A 24,931-nucleotide genomic window follows, 5' to 3' on the forward strand; every position below is an offset into this window, starting at 1 on the left:
GTCTTTATGCAGCTAACGACCTCAAACAGGTGCATCTAATTTAGGATAATAAATGGAGTGGAGGTGGACATTTTAAAGGCAGACTAACAGGCCTTTGAGGGTCAGAATTCTAGCTGATAGACAGGTGTTCAAATACTTATTTGCAGCTGTATCATACAAATAAATAGTTAAAAAATCATATATTGTGATTTCTGGATTTTTTTTTTTAGATTATGTCTCTCACAGTGGACATGCACCTACCATGACAATTTCAGACCCCTCCATGATTTCCAAGTGGGAGAACTTGCAAAATAGCAGGGTGTTCAAATACTTATTTTCCTCACTGTATGTGTGTGTGTGTATACAGTATATGATTATTTTTATTAAATACTTAATATTTATTTATTTTGTAATTAGTGGAAAAACATTTATTTAAAATAATTTTAGACCCTAAAATTCACAATAATAAAAAGAAATGTATTTATAAAGAGTTTTCCAGACACTGTTGTTATTGTTAACGAAAACTGAAACTATTGAAAGTTGTTTTAGTTAACTGAAATAAACTTTTTAAAATAACATAACAACATAGCATAACATAACATAGTGATTGCATAAATATACTGAAATATCGATGCAAAATATTGTAGAACAAAAGTTAAACAACAAGTAAAAGAAAACAAATTAAGATAAATACGTAGGTTTTGTCTTTAAACTAGAATTTAAATATTTAAATTATATAAATGTGTACAATTAGATGTCATCTTCATATACTGTATATATATGTGTGTGTGTGTGTGTGTGAGTGAGTGAGTGAGTGAGAGAGAATATTTTAACAAATATGTACTGTATATAACTATCATTACTAAATATTTAAGATAATTTAGACCCTAAAATCCACAATAATAAAAAATGATAGATAGGTAATTGAAAATATTAATAAATACATAAATAAAACTAAAAAAAAAAAAAAAAAAGGCATTGGTTCCTATAACAACAGCACTGTGTCGTTTCGGACAAATGCGCCTCAGTGTCCTTCTTCAGCTCCTGTTTAAACCCCATCAGAGTTAATAGGATCTGCTGCCGTGAGGATGGAGAGACGGGATTGGTGTCGTAGTGCCAGGCGATTTCATTAAATGTGTAGCTACTTTACATCAGCCATTTACCTGATGGGGGGAGAACGGGGTGATTTAAACCTGTGGGGAAGTTGAGCCACCCTTTGTTTCTTAACAACCATCAAAAAAAAAAATCGGTCATGTGACCATTTTACTCTATTCTACATTTCAATCTTATATTTTATCATTGAAATGACGTGACATTTTGAAATTTAGACCAAAAACCATTATGCCACGCTTAAACAGAAGACAAACGGGCTTAAAGTCCTCTTGTAGTGTTGGACAGATCAATGGAGGATACAGTGGACTTCCAGGAGCCGAGTTTGACACCCATGATATAGCATATGAGGTGAAAATGTTCAGTTTTGCTTCAACATAAACAGTGGCACAATTTACTCGTGTGGCTCAACTTACCCCTCATTGGGGGTAAGTTGAGCCAAGAGACCACTTTCTTTTGGAAAGTCGTGTTTTGAAAAGAGTTCATTTTAGACCCAAAGAGATTATTCCCAGGGATGCACCACATCCTGAAATGTATGCACATATTATAGTTGGACGCATTGCTGTCATGCTTTTACTTTAAAGACACCTCAAGTAAAAACTGGCTCAACTCACCCTGCTCTCCCCTACTCTCCAAATTTGGGAAGTCAGTAACAAAAATAACCTTGGTTAAATAAATTCTGAACAAACTTAGTTTTTAATTTTACATCTGCACTATGACAATGTTTTGATATCATACAGTTATTCATTTAATACCAACATTTATACAAGTGCAACATTAGTGTCCAAATACTTTTTGGGGCCATTGTATTTAAGGATAAATACATTATTAAGAAAGAAGATTAACTTGCATATCATTCTCGTAGAGGTCTTTATTAATAAAATTAAAATTTTCTTTGGCAAAAGTCAGTTTACATGATCATAAAAAAAATATTGTGCAAATTCAGAAGCAATATTCCAGTGCACAAACGAATCCCTCTTCAGTTTTAGTGGATGAACTTACAGCCCGTTATACTCATGCTTACAGTGGCCAACAAACAGAGGCTCCGCCTGAATCCCCCGTCTGCAGAAACACAAACACATTTTTATCATTTAAAAACTCAATTTCCTCACTGAAAATCGTAAATAATACGCTCTAACCCTGTAAAGCCTGACATATGAAATAATAGTCAGAAATTTTTTAAATGTAACAGTTTATTGAAACATTAGACAACATATTTAAAATAAAATTCAAAATTAAAGTTGCATATGTGTTTTAGTTGAGTATCACATTTGATATGTCAGGCTTTTATGGCTTATATACAGTAACATGGTATAGTTAGAATATGGAGCTCGTGTTCGAGGAGGAAAGAAACGCATTCATTTTATTCAGATGTGACTGAGCAAAACTATGCAATTTGATGCAGTTTCTGATGTTTAAATGGCCAAAAAGATTAAATTCTAATAGCTTATAATCAATGAGATCTTTATAACAGTATAATAGACGACTTAAAATGCATATAAATATCAGTTGTCACTCTATATCTCCCAATAATATGTCTTAGTAAGATGATATGCTTAGTTTTATGATCAAAGCTCTATCGTTTTTATTCTGGAGAGGAAACATAATGCAAATTAATGCAAGAATGATCAAGAGATGAACAAATAAACATTCCTAAAAAGCCTAATGTATCATATTTGACACTTACATTTTAACGTACATTTTTCAAAAAGATTATGTATGGATAATCAACAGAAGTTGCTTCAGGTATTTGTGTATCATACATTAGGTTTTATGGGGTTAATAATATGAAATAATGAATTTTGTATGTGTACAGTGTGACTAATAGAGGTTGATAAAGGATCTATTTCAATACCTTAGAAGTTCACAGCGAAACGCTTCCAGGCGAGGGAAGGCCAGATCTGCGTTCAGAGTTTTTTCTTCATCGCTCCACAACCTCTCAGCTGCAGCACAGGCTCTAGGCCTTCACAAACACAATCACAAAGATATAGAAAATCGAAGATTTTGCGACAATCATAATAATATCATTAATGATCTTGGTGTCAGTGTATATTTTCATACCACAGACGTGGGCTCAAATTGGTGGCGTCGACGTATTCACCCCACATGGCGACCTCTCCACCGATCACCAACTTCTTTTGCTCTTCTGTCCCTAAATCATAGGAAAAAAAAGCACAAATTTAATTAAATACACTATAAAAATAAGGTTCTATGGCATCACTGTGAAAACCTTATTTTGGAACCTACACTGAAAAAAAAAGATTCGTTGAATTTAATAAAAAATTTTATGGTAAGTGGTTGCACACAATTGATTTAAGCTAAACTAAAATTGAATAAGTTCAACGTAATGCATTTGTTTAAATGTAGCTAAAATCAATTGTGTGCAACCACTTACCATAAAAAAATTGATTAAATTCAACTAATCATTTTTTTCAGTGTAAGTGTATAACCGCTATAACTTTATAGCTGAAGTTTAAAACTCAAAACTTAATTTTAAAAAATATATATATATGCACATTATAAATGCTGCATTGGCAACTACCTGATAATACGATCAAATAAAGTGGCTTAAGCACTAAAAATACTAAAAATTAAAGTTAAAAAGAAAATAAAAATAATTTATTTTGCTCTTCTGTCTCTAAAACATGGAAGAATATGCACAAATTTAACCAGATACACACTGAAAATACACCAGCACAGCACTACAAACCACAACAAAGCAAACAAAATAGTTAATTATATTAAAAGTTAAAGTTAAATAGTTGGTTTATCATTAATTAGAATAGTTCAGTGTCATTAATTAGAGCTAACTGACTAATTCTGTAAACTGAATTTACTAAATTAACTTAACCATCAGCCCATAAATTAGAATCAACTGTATCTGAACCAGGAAACGGCATCAGGTTCTTATTAATCGCCCGTTTGCTTTTCGACCCCAGCCTAACATGCTGCTCCACACACCGGAGAAATTCTGCGGCTGCACTGCGTAGGACATACGCCAGTCCTGGCCGTAGCTGATGTGGTTGATGTACCAGGGGGCAGAGAGCAGAACCCTGTGCCCGGCCTTGGTCATCTTGCTCAGTTCAGCCCGGTAACCTTCACCCTTCCAGATCTCCAGAACCGTGTCCTGTGGAATCTGAGACAGTGTACAGACAGGAAACACTGGGTCACACGCATTGCACTCTTCACACTTTATCGGCCTCTTTGGATTGATCAATAACCTCTACTTTATCAATCTGCATGAATGCAAAAAATTTTTTGCCACTAATCCACAGATCTGACATACAAAAAATGTATTTTGTGCATACATGCAACGTTTTTGGGCTTTTACCAATTTTATTGATCTTATTGTGGAGCGAGGATAGGAAATGATGGGGTGAAGAGGTGGAAACGAGATTTAAAAAATGTTGCAAGCTCGACTCAAAATGAAAAAGCCCAAAAAAGCACCAGAGCTCAACGTCTTAACCACTAATCCACAGTTCTGACTTTCTTTCTTTTTTGTGTGTGTACATAAATGCACATCTTTTTGGCTTTTTTCACTTTTATGGAGAGTATTGTGGAGCGAGGATAGGAAATGATGGGGTGAAGAGGTGGAAACGAGATTTAAAAAATGTTGCAAGCTTGACTCAAAATCAAAAACTCCAAAAAAGCACCAGAGCTCAACGTCTTAACCACTAATCCACAGTTCTGACTTTCTTTCTTTTTTGTGTGTGTACATAAATGCACATCTTTTTGGCTTTTTTCACTTTTATGGAGAGTATTGTGGAGCGAGGATAGGAAATGATGGGGTGAAGAGGTGGAAACGAGATTTAAAAAATGTTGCAAGCTTGACTCAAAATCAAAAAGCCCAAAAAAGCACCAGAGATCAACGTCTTAACCACTAATCCACAGTTCTGACTTTCTTTCTTTTTTGTGTGTACATAAATGCACATCTTTTTGGCTTTTTTCACTTTTATGGAGAGTATTGTGGAGCGAGGATAGGAAATGATGGGGTGAAGAGGTGGAAACGAGATTTAAAAAATGTTGCAAGCTTGACTCAAAATCAAAAAGCCCAAAAAAGCACCAGAACTCAACGTCATAAACACTAATCCACAGCTCTGACATACAAAAAAAAAAGTTATTTTGAGCATAAATGCAATTTTTTTTAACTTTTACCAATTTTATTGGCGCAAATTGTGAAGCGAGGACAAGGAAATGAACCACTAATCCACAGCTCTGACATGAAAAAAAAGTTTTTGTTGTGCATAAATGCAACATTTTTGGGCTTTTACCAATTTTATGGAGCGTACTATAAAGCGAAGACAGGAAATGATGGGGTGAAGAGGTGGAAATGAGATTTAAAAAATGTTGCAAGCAAGACTCAAACTTAAAAACTCCAAAAAAGCACCAGAGCTCAACGTCTTAACCACTAATCCACAGTTCTGACTTTCTTTCTTTTTTGTGTGTGTACATAAATGCACATCTTTTTGGCTTTTTTCACTTTTATGGAGAGTATTGTGGAGCGAGGATAGGAAATGATGGGGTGAAGAGGTGGAAACGAGATTTAAAAAATGTTGCAAGCTCGACTCAAAATCAAAAAGCCCAAAAAAGCACCAGAACTCAACGTCTTAAACACTAATCCACAGCTCTGACATACAAAAAAAAAAGTTATTTTGAGCATAAATGCAAACTTTTTTAACTTTTACCAATTTTATTGGCGCAAATTGTGAAGCGAGGACAGGAAATGAACCACTAATCCACAGCTCTGACATGAAAAAAAAGTTTTTGTTGTGCATAAATGCAACATTTTTGGGCTTTTACCAATTTTATGGAGCGTATTATAAAGCGAAGACAGGAAATGATGGGGTGAAGAGGTGGAAACGAGATTTAAAAAATGTTGCAAGCAAGACTCAAACTTAAAAACTCCAAAAAAGCACCAGAGCTCAACGTCTTAACCACTAATCCACAGTTCTGACTTTCTTTCTTTTTTGTGTGTGTACATAAATGCACATCTTTTTGGCTTTTTTCACTTTTATGGAGAGTATTGTAAGGCGAGGACAGGAAATGATGGGGTGAAGAGGTGGAAACGAGATTTAAAAAATGTTGCAAGCAAGACTCAAACTTAAAAACTCAAAAAAAAGCACCAGAGCTCAACGTCTTAACCACTAATCCACAGTTCTGACTTTCTTTCTTTTTTGTGTGTGTGCGCATAAATGCACATCTTTTTGTCTTTTTTCACTTTTATGGAGAGTATTGTGAGGCGAGGACAGGAAATGATGGGGTGAAGAGGTGGAAACGAGATTTAAAAAATGTTGCAAGCTAGACTCAAACTCAAAAAGTCCAAAAAAGCACCAGAGCTCACAGTTCTGACAAACAAAAAATACTTTTTGTTTCATTTTGCTGTACATATTCTGGGAGGCTGGTCTTGTGTTACATGTACACAGACATGTTTCACCTCAAAAGTCGACTCTTGGTTGACACCTTCTGGTAAGAAAGTGCTTTGCAACGATTGTAACGACAGGATTTCATGCAGCATTCTGGGCAAGAGGGCAGCGGGGCACATGAGATGTTACATTCTCATGTTTCTTTTAAAATACTTATTTACTAAGTATTTGATGCAATTCCTATTGAAAAGGGGTATAATACCAAAATAGAAAGTCCAGTGTCCAACTAAACCTACTCTATTAAAAATGTATTTAAAGTTCATTTAAATTAAAGCTGAATCTAAAAATAAATTATGAATACAAACTATAATAGTGTATAAATACTAATAAAATAACAGATAAAGTCATGCTTATGTTTGATTCTCACACAGAACACACTTTCACACTGGACTGAATTAAAATGTTAGAAAAACGATCACTGCACTGACACAGCACTGCAATCTCTAGTACTTGTTAGTGTTTTGCACTCATGCTCTGACCCCTAAAGGCTAGGGGCCGCACGCTGTAGTAGCGGGCCCAGCTGTGAGTGGGTATCGGCAAGTCGAGGTAGAAAGGAGCCGCCAGGATGACCTTTAACCCTGCTTTAGTTACCCGGCGCATCTCGCACAGGTAACATCCCTGCTTCCAAACCTCCACCACGTACTTCGATCTGGGCTAGAAGAGAAGTGTCTCGATCCAGTTAAACCACACGCACTGCTTTGTGAGGTTTGAAAGCATCCAGTGTAGAGTAGATTTCTACTCACTCGCTCATGGTAGTCAAACACGTCCTGCCAGACAATGGAGGTTTTGTTGAGAGCGGCAGTCATGTTCATTATACTAAAGAAGAACATAAAGAGAGACATAAAGACACAGAAAAACCATAGACACTGCGTTCACGAATGCTCTATTTCTTATGTTTATGCAGTAAATCTGTAAAATAAACAGTTTGTTCATAATTTGATTACATGAAAATATATATACTAAACATTAAAAAATAATTGAATCAATGCAGAGTCACAAGTGTGCTTATATCAGTTTTTTTTAAATGGTTTCAAACATGGCTTAACACATATTAGAAATATAAATGTTAGAATCTGGGATTAAACTTGTTAAAATTAAACTTGAAATATTCATTAAATCATTTAATGTTTTAAATATATATTTATAATTATTTATAAAAGAATCAGTTGAAGGAAAAGCAGCCAACAAGTGATGCTGTTATTCTAAAATGAGAAAAATATTAATAATAAAGAATAAGTAGCTGTATCCTGGTATATGTACACTACTTTTCAAATGTTTTAGGTTCATTAAGATTTTTTAATACTTATATTCAACAAGGATGCATTAAATTGATCAAAAGTGACAAAATATTTCTATTTTAAATAAATGTTGCTCTTATTAACTTTGTATTTATAAAGAATTCTGGAGGGAAAATGCATTATGGTTTCCAGCACAACTGTTTTCAACAGCAAATCATCAAATTAGAAAGATTTCTGAAGGATCATTTGACACAGAAGACTGGAGTAATGATGCTGAAAATCTTAGCATATATTAAATTTGAAAACAGTAATTTAAAAATGTAATAATATTTCACAATATTACTGTTTTTACTGTATTTTTGGTGAGCATAAAAAACAAAACAAAAAAAAACATCTTACCAACCCCAAACTTTGACCGATAGTGTGTGTAGTTTTTGAAATTTGAAACACTCTCACAATTCTACTCACCTCTCCATATAGAATGATTCCAGTTTGGTAAAATCCCTCCCTAAGCCCATCTTTTCCATAAACTTTCGCACATTGGGATTGGACTGCCTGTTTGAGAGAATAAGTTTGTTAAAATCTTCAAATAAAAAAATACCACCTTTTTGCTAATGCAGGCACCCAAAACATGTCAAAAGAGCTTACCAGCACGCAAAGCTGACCTCATCCCCTCCTAAGTGAACATATGAGTCAGGAAAGACATATTTCACCTCTTTCAAGAGGCGTTCCATGAACTTATAAGTGGTGTCTACCGTTGGATCGACGGGTCCAAATGAACCAGAGGGTACATCTCCCTTGTAACAAGGTGTCAAGAGGTCTGGCTGTCCTGATAATAAAGGACAAGCATTGTTATTCGTTGTAGGGTTTTCAAATGATACCAGTTGGTGTTTTAAAAAGAAGAAAGTTGACTGAACCAGCATTTCTGCAGTACCGGGTAGTACAAAAACCGGGCATTTTAAGTACCCAGTGATAGGTTCTATTTACAGCATGTTTTTAAAAGCGTTGAGCATTGTAGCCAATGAAAATCATATCTGTTGAGCGCATGTCAGTAAGTCAGTCAGAATCTGCTTAAACCCGCTCTTCTCTTGGTTTCTGTTTATTATCCATTCACTATCTGAATACAAGTTTAGTTCTTCATGCTGCTCAGTACGCTGCAAAGTTTAAGGATTGACAGCCGTATTTAAATTCGCAATTGAATCGGAAACTGCGATGACTGACTGTGATACGGTTTTTGCTCTGGTACCGAAATTAGTACCGGATATTGGTACCAAATACTGTAATTTTGGTATTGTGACAACCCTAATTCTTTAAAATGATCATTTATAATATCGATTTTCTTATTCTTCTAGGAGATGTGTGCAGTGTTGGCCTTAATGCATTACAAGTAACGCGAGTTGTGTAATCAGATTACTTTTTTCAAGTAACTAGTAAAGTAATGCATTACTTTTAAATTTACAACAAAATATCTAAGTTACTTTTTCAAATAAGTAACACAAATTACTTTGCTTTCCCATGTATTGACTGTCAGCTCTCCTGTCCCCGTGTTGAGAGAAATCAGGAGTAAGTGCCGAGTAAACATGATGCTATTGTAGTTGTAGACTAAATGCGAGTAGGATTTACTCATCTCACTTGCACAAAAACAGATTCAGTATTCCTCAAAACTATCAAAACAGCTAAATGGAAACTTGGAATATTTCGCAAACCTGCAATAATGAAATATGCTACATAACACAAATAGCCTACTTTATGTATTTAATCTCACTTTATTAAATAATGTCTTTGCTGCTGACCCTTGATGATACAATTTCGACTATACGAACATCACATTTGTGTTTCATTTCTTCTCCTTCTTATTCTTCTGTAATCTAGAGTGGCAGCGTGTGTGTGTGTGTGTGTGTACCTTTCCCCCACGACTGAGTGTGTCCAGGCGAGTCAAACTCAGGTACGACTCTAATGCCTCTCATTCTCGCATGTTCAATCACTCTCATCACATCTGACTGCGTGTAGATATGAGTGAACGGATGAAAAGCTCCCTAGAAGAAAAAGATATGCCAGTGTTGTTATTGGCAACTAAAACTCTTTTTAATCACTTGTTAATTAAAATAAAGCTAAAATAAAATAAAGTTAGGTGAACATTAAACGAAAATTACAGCCCCTTCACCTTATTACTGAGGTCAGGAAAGGTGCGGCTCTGATACGGAAAAGAAGGATCATCCACGATGTGCCAGTGAAAGACGTTGAGTTTACTGTAAGCCATAGCATCCTAAGGAAAATTTTTATTTAATTTATTTATTTCACAATACTTAAAACATTTATTCAGCAAGGAATTAAATTGATCAGAAGCAACAGTAAAGACGTTTATTATGTTACAAAAGCTTATTTTTAAATAAATGCTGTCTTTTCATCATTATTATAATAATAATAATAAAAAAATATTGAGCAGCAAATCATCATATTAGACTGATTTCTGGAGGATCATGTGACACTGAAGACTGGAGTAATGATGCTGAAAATTCAGATTTGATCACGGGATTAAATTACATTTTAAAATATATTAAAATAGAAACACTTATTTGAGGTTGTAATACTATTTTATATTATTACTGTATTTTTGATCAAATAAATCATGCCACCTTTGAGAGCATAAGAGACTTCTTTCAAATACATTTAAAAAAATCTTACCGACCCCAAATCTTTGAATGCTAGTGTATAATAGTACAAAAATATTTTAAGTATTTTTAAATACATACATACCAGGGTCTTCAAAATAGCATGGAGGGGTAAATAATGCCTTGAAGTGTCCAGTAAAAGTCCTCTAAATGCGAAACGTGGGAAGTCTACAATCTCTGTCTTGTTGAGAAAATACTGCATGGAAAAGTCGATTAAAAGAACTTATTTAACATGCTAATATACCGCGACAATCACATGACTAAATACCGTCACACAAAACTTACAGAGCCATAATCATCCTGGTACACAAGCTGACTGAAGGACTCCAGACCTGATTTTCAGGTTTCATAAGTTGAAAAAGACAAATACTTAGTTATGGTGCTGTCAAGCAAAGAATTATGCACAAATGGAAAAAACAATAAGCATAAAATGCAAGATGAGTCGCACCTCTCAGAGAACCCCACACAGTCACTGATCTCAGAACAGCCTGGCCATCAGAAACACTCAGGTTATCTGCAACAACAAAACGTGTTAACCATGTCATTGGAATGTCTTAGCATATCACTTTATACTATGACACAACCATATTATTTTTTTAATCTGGACAGTGTAATTACACCTTCCAATATAGCAGACTTTCTCATAAATGATCAAAGTAAATAAAAGATTTATTTGATTGTGGATGATCAGGAAACACTCACAGCTCTCATCTGAATCTTCATCAGGGTAGCCGTCACATCCTCTGCTTTTGACACTCACAGACACCACAAAGGGTTTTGAATCAAACCAGTAACGAAGCCCGTTTTCTGCTCAAATAAGCATCAACATACATTATTTAGTATTGCAAAATTGTTTCATTTGACTATGAAGAGCTATTTAGATGCACACAAGCTGCCTGAACCCAGTTAAAAAGTGTTACTTTAAAGGGGTGGTATAATGACCTTTTCACAAGATGTAAAATACAGTAAGTCTCTGAAGTCCCCAGAGTGTGTATGTGAAGTTTTAGCTCAAAATACCCCACAGATATTTTTATATAGCATGTTAAAAATGTCACTTTTTGAGGGTGAGCAAAAAAGCGCCATTTTTGTCTATCCATTTAAATGCAAATGAGCTGCTGCTCCCGGCACAGGGGGCGGGGCTACAACAACTTGTGACCTAAAAATTTCAAAAACTTTTTGCCTTTTATGTTCAAACTGGAGTCAGACAGATGGAGAGACTCATGAAGAAGTGACAACCTTTTTGAATGGTTAGTTGATGAATTTATGTAGCTTATGTGTAGTTATCTTCTAGTCATTGATTAGCATATTCTGTCATGATAATCTATAAATCCGTTGCGGGGACGGGGTTTGTTGTAAAAAGCTATTTCTTTAAAAGCAAATATCTCCCTTTGCTTTGACCTTTGAGCGTCGTGACTTTGCAGATGTTGTTTATGCTCAAACAGCAACATTATTTCACACTAACTAACTAATGTTAAAAAAAGTGAAATCATAATCAACCACCCCTTTAAACAGACCGCAGAACAGGAAAAACATGTTTGTGCACATATCTACACATCAAATTTCCTTTTAAAACACGTAAAATAATTTGTATGACATACAAATGACATTAAATGAAAGCATTAAAAAATTAAATGAAACTTAACCAACACTGTGATACGGAAGTACATTAGTTTCATTCATTTTCAGGCATAACCCAACCTGGTCCTTTTGTAAAGTCAGGGAATATGATGGAGTAGTATCTTTTGAAAGCAGCATCCAGGACGGAGCATCCAGTCTGAGCTGCCGAGTCCTTTCCGTAAGTGAAGGAGAAGAGCTGCGGACTCAGACTGTATCTGTCCGGGGACTGATGGATCTGTGGTGCGGTAAAGTAGGTTTTATGTTGGACATTCGTTAGACATTCGATCTTTTCTGCAGCATTAATTGATATGTAATGGCTTAATAGTCGTGGATGATGCTGTATCTCGTCTAGGTCACATTGTAAAGCATAATGTCAAATGTGAATTTTAATATTATTCGACGATGTAATTGTTTTAAGAATTGGAAGTGAAAAAGTCCTCACAACTATCCCCACTTGGGCACTTCAAGATAGGGAGTGTCTCAAAAGTGCCAAATCGGCAACAAAGTTGGTAAAGTATGTGCATTATTCCACAAAAACACTAAAAACGTGATCCTTTTACGTATGTAGTTGATGTTAGTAAATGGATTAAAAATAGATTAAGCCAATTTTAAATTAAATACATCTAGGCTATTTAACTTTGTGGTTGTTTTATGTAAATACCTCAAATGACCAACAATGTATTTATACACACATGCAGCATATAATACACAACTTAGATTGGTGAAAAATGATGATGTCACACCACATGTAATGTATTCACCAACCCTTAGAGCACACCATACACGACTTGGATTTGGAAAATGTCATTTGGTGTATTTTTAATGAATTTTTGAAATGCGCAAATCTATATAACTTCCTGGTCATGTGACCTGATGATGTCACACCACATGTAATGTATTCACCAACCCTTGTTGCACACCATACACGACTTGGATTTAGAAAATGTCAATTTGTCTATTTTTAATGAATTTTTGAAATACGCAAATCTATATAACTTCCTGGTCATGTGACCTGATGATGTCACACCACATGTAATGTATTCACCAACCCTTGGAGCACACCATACACGACTTGGATTTAAAAAAATGTCAATTTGTCAATTTTTTATGAATTTTTGAAATACGCAAATCTATATAACTTCTGGTCATGTGACCTGATGATGTCACACCACTTGTAATGTATTCACCAACTGTTGGAGCACACCATACACGACTTGGATTTAAAAAAATGTCAATTTGTCAATTTTTTATGAATTTTTGAAAGACGCAAATCTATATAACTTCCTAGTCATGTGACCTGATGATGTCACACCACCTGGGATTTATTCACCAACCTTTGGAGCACACCATACACGAATTGGATTTAGAAAATGTAATTTCGTCTATTTTTTATGAATTTTTGAAAGACGCAAATCTATATAACTTCCTGGTCATGTGACCTGATGATGTCACACCACATGTAATGTATTCACCAACCGTTGGAGCACACCATACATGACTTGGATTTAGAAAATGTCAATTCCTCAATTTTTTATGAATTTTTGAAAGACGCAAATCTATATAACTTCCTGGTCATGTGACCTGATGATGTCACACCACCTGGGATTTATTCACCAACCTTTGGAGCACACCATACACGACTTGGATTTAGAAAATGTCAATTCCTCAATTTTTTATGAATTTTTGAAAGACGCAAATCTATATAACTTCCTGGTCATGTGACCTGATGATGTCACACCACCTGGGATTTATTCACCAACCTTTGGAGCACACCATACACGACTTGGATTTGGAAAATGTCATTTCGTCTATTTTTAATGAATTTCTGAAATACGCAAATCTATATAACTTCCTGGTCATGTGACCTGATGATGTCACACCACCTGGGATTTATTCACCAACCTTTGGAGCACACCATACATGACTTGGATTTGGAAAATATAATTTTGTCTATTTTTAATGAATTTTTGAAATACACAGATCTATATAACTTCCTGGTCATGTGACCTGATGATGTCACACCACCTGGGATTTATTCACCAACCCTTGGAACATTTTTACAGGTTTTCAAATATTTTTTTTTTTTCCTAATTGATATTAAAAGAGGAATTTGACAAAGCTGTGAAATTAGATTGATTTCACAAGTAATGACCATTCACATTAAGAATCATATCATTGAATCATTGTCATATTTTCATAGAGAAAAAAGAAATTAAGTGCATACAGTTAGCTCATGACATCCCTTTATTGAAGAAAACATACAGAAGTTAAACAATCAAGAGTTTTATTTAATTTTCATCTGTTTCTTTAAATATTAACAAATGTGAACTTATGGTATTGGGATTTTGTAATATCACCATTATGTAGGCTAGTATAACAGTGAAAAAAGTAGTTGCATGTCTTATAACTGTAAAACCAAATGCTATATTTCAAAAAGCACCAGAGTTTTTACTAAAATGCAATTTTGATGTTAATAACATACAAATTACACTTATACACTCATAAATAGGTTTTTCTTTGTACAATAATAATTTCTTCCTCCACAAAGGATTAATGCACAATTTGGAATAGTAAATAAATCAAGGTTAGAAACAAAAACTTTTTTTTAATGACAATTGGTTTGGGAATTTTGGTTGTGGAAATTGATTAAAGATGATGGTATCTTTAGTTTTATAGAACTTACAAATATTTAGCTAATATTTAATTGTATGCAATTCCCAGAGAACTTTTGAGGCTTATTGGATTAGAGACACTTGGAGTACTTCCCAATTTAGGCTGAATAATAAACATTTTTTAAGTTACGGATGTAATAATTGCCTATGCTCCATTGTCTAAACAAAATATATTCTTGATGTTACAAATACATTGAACTCTCTGTTCAAGAAACATGTTTTAGATTGGAGTAAATTATAGATGACACCTCATAGATATTCTATAACGAACAAAGTTAATGAGTTTTCATATAAGATACATAACACTGAGTACTAGGCCTACACTCATTCGACACTTGTGCTTTAAAGTTGATGTGGAAGACAATTGTATATTTTATGCCCATGAGCCACTCATATTGAAGCTGATATTGTTTTGAAGAAAGTGATATTTAAATGTTTTACAATTGATATAGATAAATATTTATATGTGATTTCATAACTATTATGGCTTATTACTAGGCCTATAACCAAAGTGGATTGAAAAATAAATATTTTTAAACAATTTAAAATTGACATTTACATATATGGAAACTATTTATAAAAGTAAAACTTTAAAATCAATACGAACCATGCAACTGTTTAGTATTATTATGTATTTAATGTTTAAAAAAAATAAAAAATCCATTGCCACTATACATTGTTTTGATGTTTTCTAAAAAAGAGAAAAAAATGTCTTTGATACATCAAACAAACAAATAAAATAAATTAATATATAAATAGAAGGACATCTCTATTCATATAAGATGTGACGTGATCTATCATTTTGATATCGCAATGTTTATTTATAATGCTTCATTCTCTTTCTCTAAAGTAATGACTAAAAATGTTTGATTTTTTGTTTTGATAAAAAAAAATTATATATATATATATATATATATATATATATATATATATATATATATATATATATATATATATATATATATATATAGGGGAGAGCGGGGTATGTTGTCACACTTTTCACACTGTCTAACATTTACTGAGCACCATACATCAAAATGGTATAAATCTCATACCAAATGAAAGAAGGAAGTCTTGGGCACATATGTTGTATTCATAACATCTTCATATCTTATCTCATTACGGAGTTGTAGACTGTTGAATAGCGAGTGTGCACTTGTGACAATTTGCCCCATCGGCGGGTAAGTTGTCACACTAGATTATCTAAAAATAAGAACACAACTACTTAATTGTGAATATTGATTTTGTTTTTTAAACTCAAAACAGAACTGGAAATATAAACATCCGTGCCTGGAGAATCTGGAAAAACAATTATTTCAATCCAAATAATGCACATTTCAATTAAGTGGCAAAACCACTTTACTTTGAACTTTAAACTCAAACGTTCTATGGCTTGCACATAGATCCTGATAACTGAATGGAATGCTGCAGATAACCTGCTTAACTTAACCTCTGAACAAAACAGATGCCCTGTATCTGACTAATCGGACTCATCTCCAGAGTCACAATTCTGACACACATAAATTGCCTGGCCTGAGGTGCAAGCATCATGGGCCCAATTGTTGCATTTTACACATTTTACGCATATGCTACTCTGAACAATGCCTGTACTTCGTATTTTGAGCACTTTTTGTGTTGTGTTTTTTTTGCCTCTTCACAATGACTCGCTTAAATTAGTCCTAATTTGTAAGTCGCTTTGGACAAAAGCATCTGCTAAATGACTAAATGTAAATGTAGCTGCCTTGTTTTTCATAGGTCCAGATTTCTGCTTCCTTTTCTTTTGAAACCGCTTTTTGCTAGATTGAGACTTATTATTTTCTATTTCTAGTTGCTGCTTCACTGGCGTGTCAGTAAGTATTGCTGATTTGCATCGTTTTCTTCCTTTGCTGGCTGGTTTTCGGGGGCCATTTTTTGGATATGGCCGGATGTCCACTGGAGTTGGTAGCCCACTGCCAGCAATAGTATTGCTGGGTAAGGGTGAGCTGGTGATAGCAGAAGCATAACTGGGCGTGCTAGGCAGGACAGGGTTGGTGCTGGGGCACATGTGACGACTTGCCCCAAAGTCATTGAGACAACTTGCCCCATATTGACATGTGAGCTAATGTTGGCTAAATCTCAAGTTTAACTCAACATATCACTTTAGCTAAAGTACCAAAAGACACGTTACTGTCTCCTCTATTTTGTGCAAAATAATAATTTTAAACATTCATACCTAACAAAGTTGTATTGCATAAAATGTAAAGTGAGATTTTTTTACTTTTTAAGCAGAAAAACAAGAAAATTGTGCTAACCTCAGATTACAGTGATCTTGACCACATGTGAACAGGAAGTTGACTATAGAAGAAGAAGTCACAAAGTGGCTATTCGATTTTTGAGATAGAGCCTCTAGTGTTGGAGTTATGGACAGTGTGACAACTTACCCGTGTGACAACTTACCCCGCTCTCCCCTATATATTGAAATATTGAAATATTATTACAATTTAAGACAGCCGTTTTCTATGTGAATATACAGTAAAGTGTAATTTATTCCTGTGATCAAAGCTGAATTTTCAGCATCATTACTCCAGTCTTCAGTGTCACATGATCATTCAGAAATCATTGATGATTTGATGCTCAAGAAACATTTATGATTATTATCAATGTTGAAAACAGTTTTTTACATTTTTATTTCATGATGCTATGATGAATAGAAAGTTCAAAAGAACAGCATTTATCTGAAATGGAAAGCTTTTGTCACATTAAACACTACCCTTCAAAAATTTGGGGTCAGTAAGAATTTTAATTTTATTTTTGGGGGAAAGAAATAAAATAAATCAATACTTTTATTCATCAAGGATGAGTTAAACTGATCAAAAGTTACAGTAAAGACATTTATAATGTTAGAAAATATTCTATTTTAAATAAATGCTGTTCTTTTGAACTTTCTATTCATCAAAGAAGTTTTGAAAAAAATTGTACACAACTGTTTTCAACATTGAAAATAATAATGAATGTTTTTTGAGCATAAAATCAGCATATTAGAATGATTTCTGAAGGATCATGTGACTGAAGACTGGAGTAATGATGCTGAAAATTCAGCTTTCATCTGAGGAATAAATTACATTTTAAAATATATTAAAATAGAAAACAGTCATTTTAAATTGTCATAATGTTTCACAATAATACTGTTTTTTTTCTTTTCTTGTTTTTTATCAAATAAATGCAGCCTTGGTGAGCAGAAGAGACTTCTTTTAAAAACATAAAAATTCTAACCGATCTAAAACTTTTGACCAGTAGTGTATATATAAGAACAAAAAGTGTTAATGACAGCAAGCAATTTAAAAATTGTGTCAGAAAAAAAAAAAAAAAAAAAAAAGCCTAAAATTAAATTTCACAAAAAAACAGAGATTTAATGGAAAAATTGTCTTGGTCAAAGGAGCAACTCAAAATGATGATGGGCCATGTCACATATTTACCATATAGGCTAACTGTTTACCTGTTGTTTGTCCCTTTTTACTGCGTCCTGCACAACACACAGAACCATTCCGTTTCAGAACTACTGCACGGTAGCTGTAGGCCTACACATAAAATGTGAAACAACCTACAACACCTGTCACATTGAATCTGCAAGAGAGCAAAGTCATGATCTAAAACTTCACTGTTTTCCCAAACCAATTGTCATTAAAAAAAGTTTTTGTTTCTAACTTTGATTTATTTACTATTCCAAATTGTGCATTAATCCTTTGTGGAGGAAGAAATTATTATTGCACAAAGTAAAACCTATTTATGAGTGCATAAGTGTAATTGGTACACTGTAAAAAATAAAATCGTAAAAAAACAGTCATTGACTGTCAGCTACGGCTGCCAAACAAAAACCGTAAAAATAAAGTAAAATATCCTAATTTAAATGAAATGCAAAAAAAATTTACAGAAATTTTCCTTAAATGTTTTATAGAAAAACACTGTTATTTTACAGCTATTTCCTGAATTATTACAGTCAAACACCTTCCCTGTAAAAAAATCCTATAAAATAACAAATGACTGTCAGCTGCGGCTGACATACAAAAACTGTAAAATTAATGTAAAATATCCTCATTTAAATAAGTGCAAAATACTTTTACAGAAATCTTCATAAATCTTTTTTAACAGAAACACACAGTTAAAACACAGTTAATTCACATTTATTTTCTGATTTTTTTACTGAAAAACATGCAGTTAATTATATGCATGATTTGTTGTGACTATACGTCACTGCATCAGCAACTACACAGTTACTGTCTGTTAAATAAAGCAACATGCAGCATATCATCAATGTTTATTTGCTCATCCTGAACTGAAGCTCAGGCTCTACTCTTCAACACAATGGTGACACACGAAACACACCATACAGAAACACTTTAAACCCCAACAGAACATTAAACACTAACAGATCTCTCAGGATCTCAGCATCTTCACTTATTACAATCCAGACTTTATTTCTTTCATACTAACATTCTTATTGAGAATTAACAGAGGTTTAGAAGTTGAAGCTTTATTGAAAAGAATAAAGTTGGATGTCACCATGGTGGAGATCAGTGTTTGCTTTAGTTGGGCTCTTGAACTTTTAGTGTTTAACTTTAATGTTTCTCTAGCTGCTTTAACTGTGTGTCTCTGATGCATATTAGTTATAGTAGCAATCCAAGAGAAACTCAGATCAGATGATGTTGGTCACTTTTTAGTGAATCATCATGTAGTGTCCTGCTTTGTTAATACACCTGAATGAAACATCTGATTAAATGGTTAAATATTAGTTGTTCATTTTGCATGATAAAACTGCTATAGCAGATCCTGCAGTGCTGTGATACTCAGATTTCATTATACAGAAAATGTTTTGACAGGATCATGTAGACTCACTCAGACATCAAGAATCAGCGTATGAATCACAACAATGGTGACAATGAAAAAAAAAATCTGATCAACTCTGAACCACTATAAAGTCACAAAAAGGCTTTGTTGGTTGTCACCATTGTTGAAATTCATATGTTGATTCTTGATGTCTCTATACTACTAAAAAAATGAACCAGCTCAAAACTTTTTCTGTATAATATATATATATATATTTTTTCAGAGTGTTATAATACTGATGCCACAATATTTTAAGGATTATGTGAAAAATTATGACATTAATTATAGACTTTGTGTAAATCTAAACTCAATCTACATATTATGAAATCTAAGCTAATATATTCAGAGATTTGACTGATACATCAGTGAATCAGATCATCATATGATGATTACAACATCATCAATGAATGAATGATTAAGATCATCTGATATTTTCTCCTGCATTTATTGCTATAACAAATGTGTATTAAATACACAGTTAAAGCAGCCAGAGAAAACTAAAGTTAAAAACTCAAGGGTCATGAGCCCAACTAAAGCAGACACTGATCTCAATCATGGTGACATCAAATTTATTTTAAAGTTTTTTACACTTTATTTAAATTAGCATAATTATACTTTAATTTTATGTTTTTTGTTTGGCAGCCGCAGCTGGCAGTCATTTGACCCTTTTTTTACGATTTTCTTTTACAATGAAGGTATTTGATCATAATAATGCAGGAAATACCTGTGAAATAACAGTGTTTTTTCGGTTTATTTAAATTAGAATATTTTACTTTAATTTTAAGGTTTTTGTTTGGCAGCCGCAGCTGCCAGTCATTTGACCCTTTTTTTACAATTTTTTTTTTACAATGAAGGTGTATGATCGTGATTATTCAGGAAATACCTGTGAAATAACAGCGTTTTTCAGTTTATTTAATTTAGGATGTTTTACAGTTTTTTGGGGAGCTGACAGTCATTTGACCATTTTGTCATTTAACTGTTTTGTTACTGTTAAATTACAGATTAAATTTAAGAAAACAGAAAAAATACTGTATGAAAAATACAATCAATTTTCTGTATAAAAAATGTGAATTACTGTAATTTGTCATTAATGTCATAATACCTAAAATAACAGCTGCATTTTTATTTTACAGATATTATTTGTAATTTTACAGTGTTTTGAGTACAATTTAAAATGAAAGAAAATGATCGTCAAAAAATCACAGTTATTTTCTGTAAAATTTTTTACAGTGTATGTTATTAACATCAAAATTGCATTTTAGTAAAAACTCTGGTGCCTTTTGAAATATAGCATTTGGTTTTACAGTTATAAGACATGCAACTACTTTTTTCACTGTTATACTAGCCTACATAATGGTGATATTACAAAATCCCAATACCATAAGTTCACATTTGTTAATATTTAAAGAAACAGACGAAAATTAAATAAAACTCTTGATTGTTTAACTTCTGTATGTTTTCTTCAATAAAGGGATGTCATGAGCTAACTGTATGCACTTAATTTCTTTTTCTTCTATGAAAATATGACAAAACATGTATTTCTTAATGTGAATGGTCATTACTTGTGAAATCAATCTAATTTCACAGCTTTGTCAAATTCCTCTTTTAATATCAATTAGAAAAATAAAAAAATAGAAAACTTTAGAAAACCTGTAAAAATGTTCCAAGGGTTGGTGAATAAATCCCAGGTGGTGTGACATCATCAGGTCACATGACCAGGAAGTTATATAGATTTGTGTATTTTAAAAATTCATTAAAAATACACTAAATGACATTTTCCAAATCCAAGTCGTGTATGGTGTGCTCCAACGGTTGGTGAATACATTACAAGTGGTGTGACATCATCAGGTCACATGACCAGGACGTTATATAGATTTGGGTATTTCAAAAATTCATTAAAAATAGACAAATTTAAATTTTCTAAATCCAAGTCGTGTATGGTGTGCAACAAGGGTTGGTGAATACATTACATGTGGTGTGACATCATCAGGTCACATGACCAGGAAGTTATATAGATTTGCGTATTTCAAAAATTCATTAAAAATAGACAAATTGAAATTTTCTAAATCCAAGTCGTGTATGGTGTGCAACAAGGGTTGGTGAATACATTACAAGTGGTGTGACATCATCAGGTCACATGACCAGGAAGTTATATAGATTTGGGTATTTCAAAAATTCATTAAAAATAGACAAATTTAAATTTTCTAAATCCAAGTCGTGTATGGTGTGCAACAAGGGTTGGTGAATACATTACATGTGGTGTGACATCATCAGGTCACATGACCAGGAAGTTATATAGATTTGCGTATTTCAAAAATTCATTAAAAATAGACAAATTGAAATTTTCTAAATCCAAGTCATGTATGGTGTGCAACAAGGGTTGGTGAATACATTACAAGTGGTGTGACATCATCAGGTCACATGACCAGGAAGTTATATAGATTTGGGTATTTCAAAAATTCATTAAAAATAGACAAATTGAAATTTTCTAAATCCAAGTCGTGTATGGTGTGCAACAAGGGTTGGTGAATACATTACATGTGGTGTGACATCATCAGGTCACATGACCAGGAAGTTATATAGATTTGCGTATTTTAAAAATTCATTAAAAATACACTAAATGACATTTTCGAAATCCAAGTCGTGTATGGTGTGCTCCAAGGGTTGGTGAATACATTACAAGTGGTGTGACATCATCAGGTCACATGACCAGGAAGTTATATAGATTTGCGTATTTCAAAAATTCATTAAAAATAGACAAATTTAAATTTTCTAAATCCAAGTCGTGTATGATGTGCAACAAGGGTTGGTGAATACATTACATGTGGTGTGACATCATCAGGTCACATGACCAGGAAGTTATATAGATTTGCGTATTTCAAAAATTCATTAAAAATACACTAAATGACATTTTCGAAATCCAAGTCGTGTATGGTGTGCTCCAAGGGTTGGTGAATACATTACAAGTGGTGTGACATCATCAGGTCACATGACCAGGAAGTTATATAGATTTGCGTATTTCAAAAATTCATTAAAAATAGACTAAATGACATTTTCCAAATTCAAGTTGTGTATGGTGTGCTCCAACGGTTGGTGAACAAATTCCAGGTGGTGTGACATCACCTGTTTCTATAAGATAAAATGAAATTTTGGGAGTACAATGTAATAACCATGTACCCATTCATAGTGAATATCCCATGCACAGCTTAAAACTATCTAAGCCTATTTGACAAAAAAATAGGTTGTCCACTTAATTCACATCTTTACATTTTATTAGTATGCTTTGCGTGGTTTCGCACCTTGGAATGCTTATTTGTGTGTGTGTGTGTGTGTGTGCAGTTTTGAGACAGTCCCTTAATTTGCTTGGCGAATGTCTAACGAATGTCCAACATAAAACCTACTTTACCGCACCTGGATCTGTTGCGGCAGCGGCCAGACTCCGCACACCGGCTCCACTGTGCGACTCACAACCACCAGCAAGAGCCAGACCCGCAGACCAGGAGAGTGCGTGCCGGGATGAGCCATCGCTTCAGTCGTGTTTCAGTGTCCGACTGCAGGCGTGTGTCGCTCAACGCGAAAAATGCGCTGAAACTGTCAAAAACACGAGTCATGTGACAGATAGATAGTGTTTTTGTTCAGGTGACCTGAGCTGAGCTGCGGCGATTCTTATTGGCTCAGCTCCAGTCACATGGTCTATTTCCGGGATAATACATTTATAAAGGAAAAGAGGAAACAAGAAAAAACAACAACAGAGAGAGGTTACATATCTATGTTGTTGAATAAGCATAATAGATACTTTTTTTATATATATGAAAATGTTAAAGCGGATGACAAAAAAGAAGATAACAAAACGATTATAAAGTATTACCAACAGAAACTCTGAATTGCGAAAAATATTGAGAAAGAATTGTGAATAATTGTTTTAAAACTTTTTTCGTTGGATTATTCGTTGATCTCTTCGTTTTTAATTTACTCTGCACTGTTATTTCATTGTACTGTATGCTATTGGTAGGCTATTTTTATATATTTTTTTTATATTGCTTGTTTCTCCATTATGTAGCTAGGCTACTATTGTTATTTTACTTATTTTGCTCAATATCTTATTATATATTATACAATACTATATTATATTAAGATATGCTACATAATAGGCTGTTATGCTATATTATATTATTTTTAGTTTACTCAGCACTGTTAGCCTATTTTATTTTATGCTACTGGTATTTTTTTTATTTTTTTTATATTACTTATTTCTCCATATGCACTATTGGTATTTTACTTATTTTGCACAATATCTCATTATATTATAGGCTATTATATTATATATTCTTAGTTACTCTGCACTGTTAATTTATTTGATGCGATTGGTATATATATATATATATATATATATATATATATATATATTACTTGTTTCTCCATATGCACTAATTATTTTGCGCAATATCTCATTATATATTAGCCTTTATATTATATTATATTATATTATATTATATTATATTATATTATATCATATTATATTATATTATATTATATTATATTATATTATATTATATATTATTGGCTCAATATTTTTATTACATTTTCCCTGTCACCGATTTTATTGTTCGTGATGATATTCTGGTAAGTTGTAATGATACATAAAAAATCAAGCAGGCATATTTTGAAATTGAGAACTAAATTTGAGAGTCGGGATAAAGCCTCTAGATGGCGTCAGTAGACAGTATAACAAACTCTTAAATTCTACACTCACACATACATAACAAAAGTAAGGTATTTTAAATGGACAGGACTAATGGGATCACGTAAAGTTAAAGGAATTTATTATAGGAAAATGTAATTTGATTAAAGTAACACATATCACTGTCATAGTGCCTGCACTTCCCAATGAAAGCGTGAGACAGTTTAACTGGATTAAATTACCGTCATAACTCCATTGTTGGAAGAAAGTAAATATTACATAAAAGCATTATCCAGAATCACAATCAAAGCCTACTGTATATGCAGCCAACCTAAAACGTTAAGCTTTATTTAGGATATTTTAGAAGTCTTTCAAAGGCCTATGACTTTTTTTTAAGTGAAACACACAAAAAAATATTTCTAAAAATATACAGGCTATTTTGTGACTTGTATCATGGTCCCCATCCACTTCCATTTAATAGGACCAATAATGATGATGTTGTACACATGAAAACAATGTTTTTTTTATTGGCATCTATGGTTCATGAAGAACCTTTGGAATGTTTCCATTCCATTAGAATTTTAAATTGTTCTTCTTTTTATAACTGTTTACTGAAGGTTCTTTGGGGAACAAAAATGGTTCTTCTGTGGCATCGCTCTGAAACCCCCCTTTGGAA

At 33.2% G+C, this 24,931-nt stretch overlaps 1 protein-coding gene across 2 annotated transcripts; it reads right to left on the minus strand.

Annotated features, from left to right (window-relative positions):
• Window positions 1-1,759: 1,759 nt before the first annotated feature.
• Window positions 1,760-23,260, minus strand: hexa (hexosaminidase A (alpha polypeptide)). Of its 2 annotated transcripts, XM_081356771.1 has the most exons (16): window positions 22,986-23,260; window positions 12,121-12,274; window positions 11,125-11,229; window positions 10,871-10,936; window positions 10,708-10,754; window positions 10,508-10,618; window positions 9,915-10,016; window positions 9,654-9,786; window positions 8,399-8,579; window positions 8,219-8,305; window positions 7,256-7,328; window positions 7,104-7,166; window positions 4,051-4,225; window positions 3,151-3,241; window positions 2,945-3,052; window positions 1,764-2,151 (listed from the first exon to the last, which is right to left on the minus strand). In XM_081356771.1, the coding sequence occupies exons 1-16, from the start codon at window positions 23,097-23,099 to the stop codon at window positions 2,088-2,090; spliced, it is 1,674 nt and encodes a 557-aa protein (XP_081212897.1). In that variant the 5' UTR covers window positions 23,100-23,260; the 3' UTR covers window positions 1,764-2,087. The 2 variants fall into 2 exon arrangements, with proteins under 2 accessions (XP_081212898.1, XP_081212897.1); XM_081356772.1 differs by lacking the exon at window positions 7,104-7,166 and having other exon boundaries at window positions 1,760-2,151; window positions 22,986-23,235.
• Between the last annotated feature and the right edge of the window lie 1,671 nt (window positions 23,261-24,931).

This window comes from Scardinius erythrophthalmus (genome assembly GCF_964197995.2).
Source record: "Scardinius erythrophthalmus genome assembly, chromosome: 24".
Taxonomy (NCBI): Eukaryota; Metazoa; Chordata; class Actinopteri; order Cypriniformes; family Leuciscidae; genus Scardinius; species Scardinius erythrophthalmus.

Bases quoted from the DNA above. Each gene is read 5' to 3' on its own strand.
- hexa (XM_081356771.1), bottom strand. From the start codon at position 23,099: ATGGCTCATCCCGGCACGCACTCTCCTGGTCTGCGGGTCTGGCTCTTG. The intron at 7,167-7,255 runs GTGAGTAGAAAT...CTTCTCTTCTAG, and splicing joins TGTTTGACTACCATGAGCGA to CCCAGATCGAAGTACGTGGT. The intron at 4,226-7,103 runs GTAACTAAAGCA...ACACTGTCTCAG, and splicing joins ACCTGTGCGAGATGCGCCGG to ATTCCACAGGACACGGTTCT.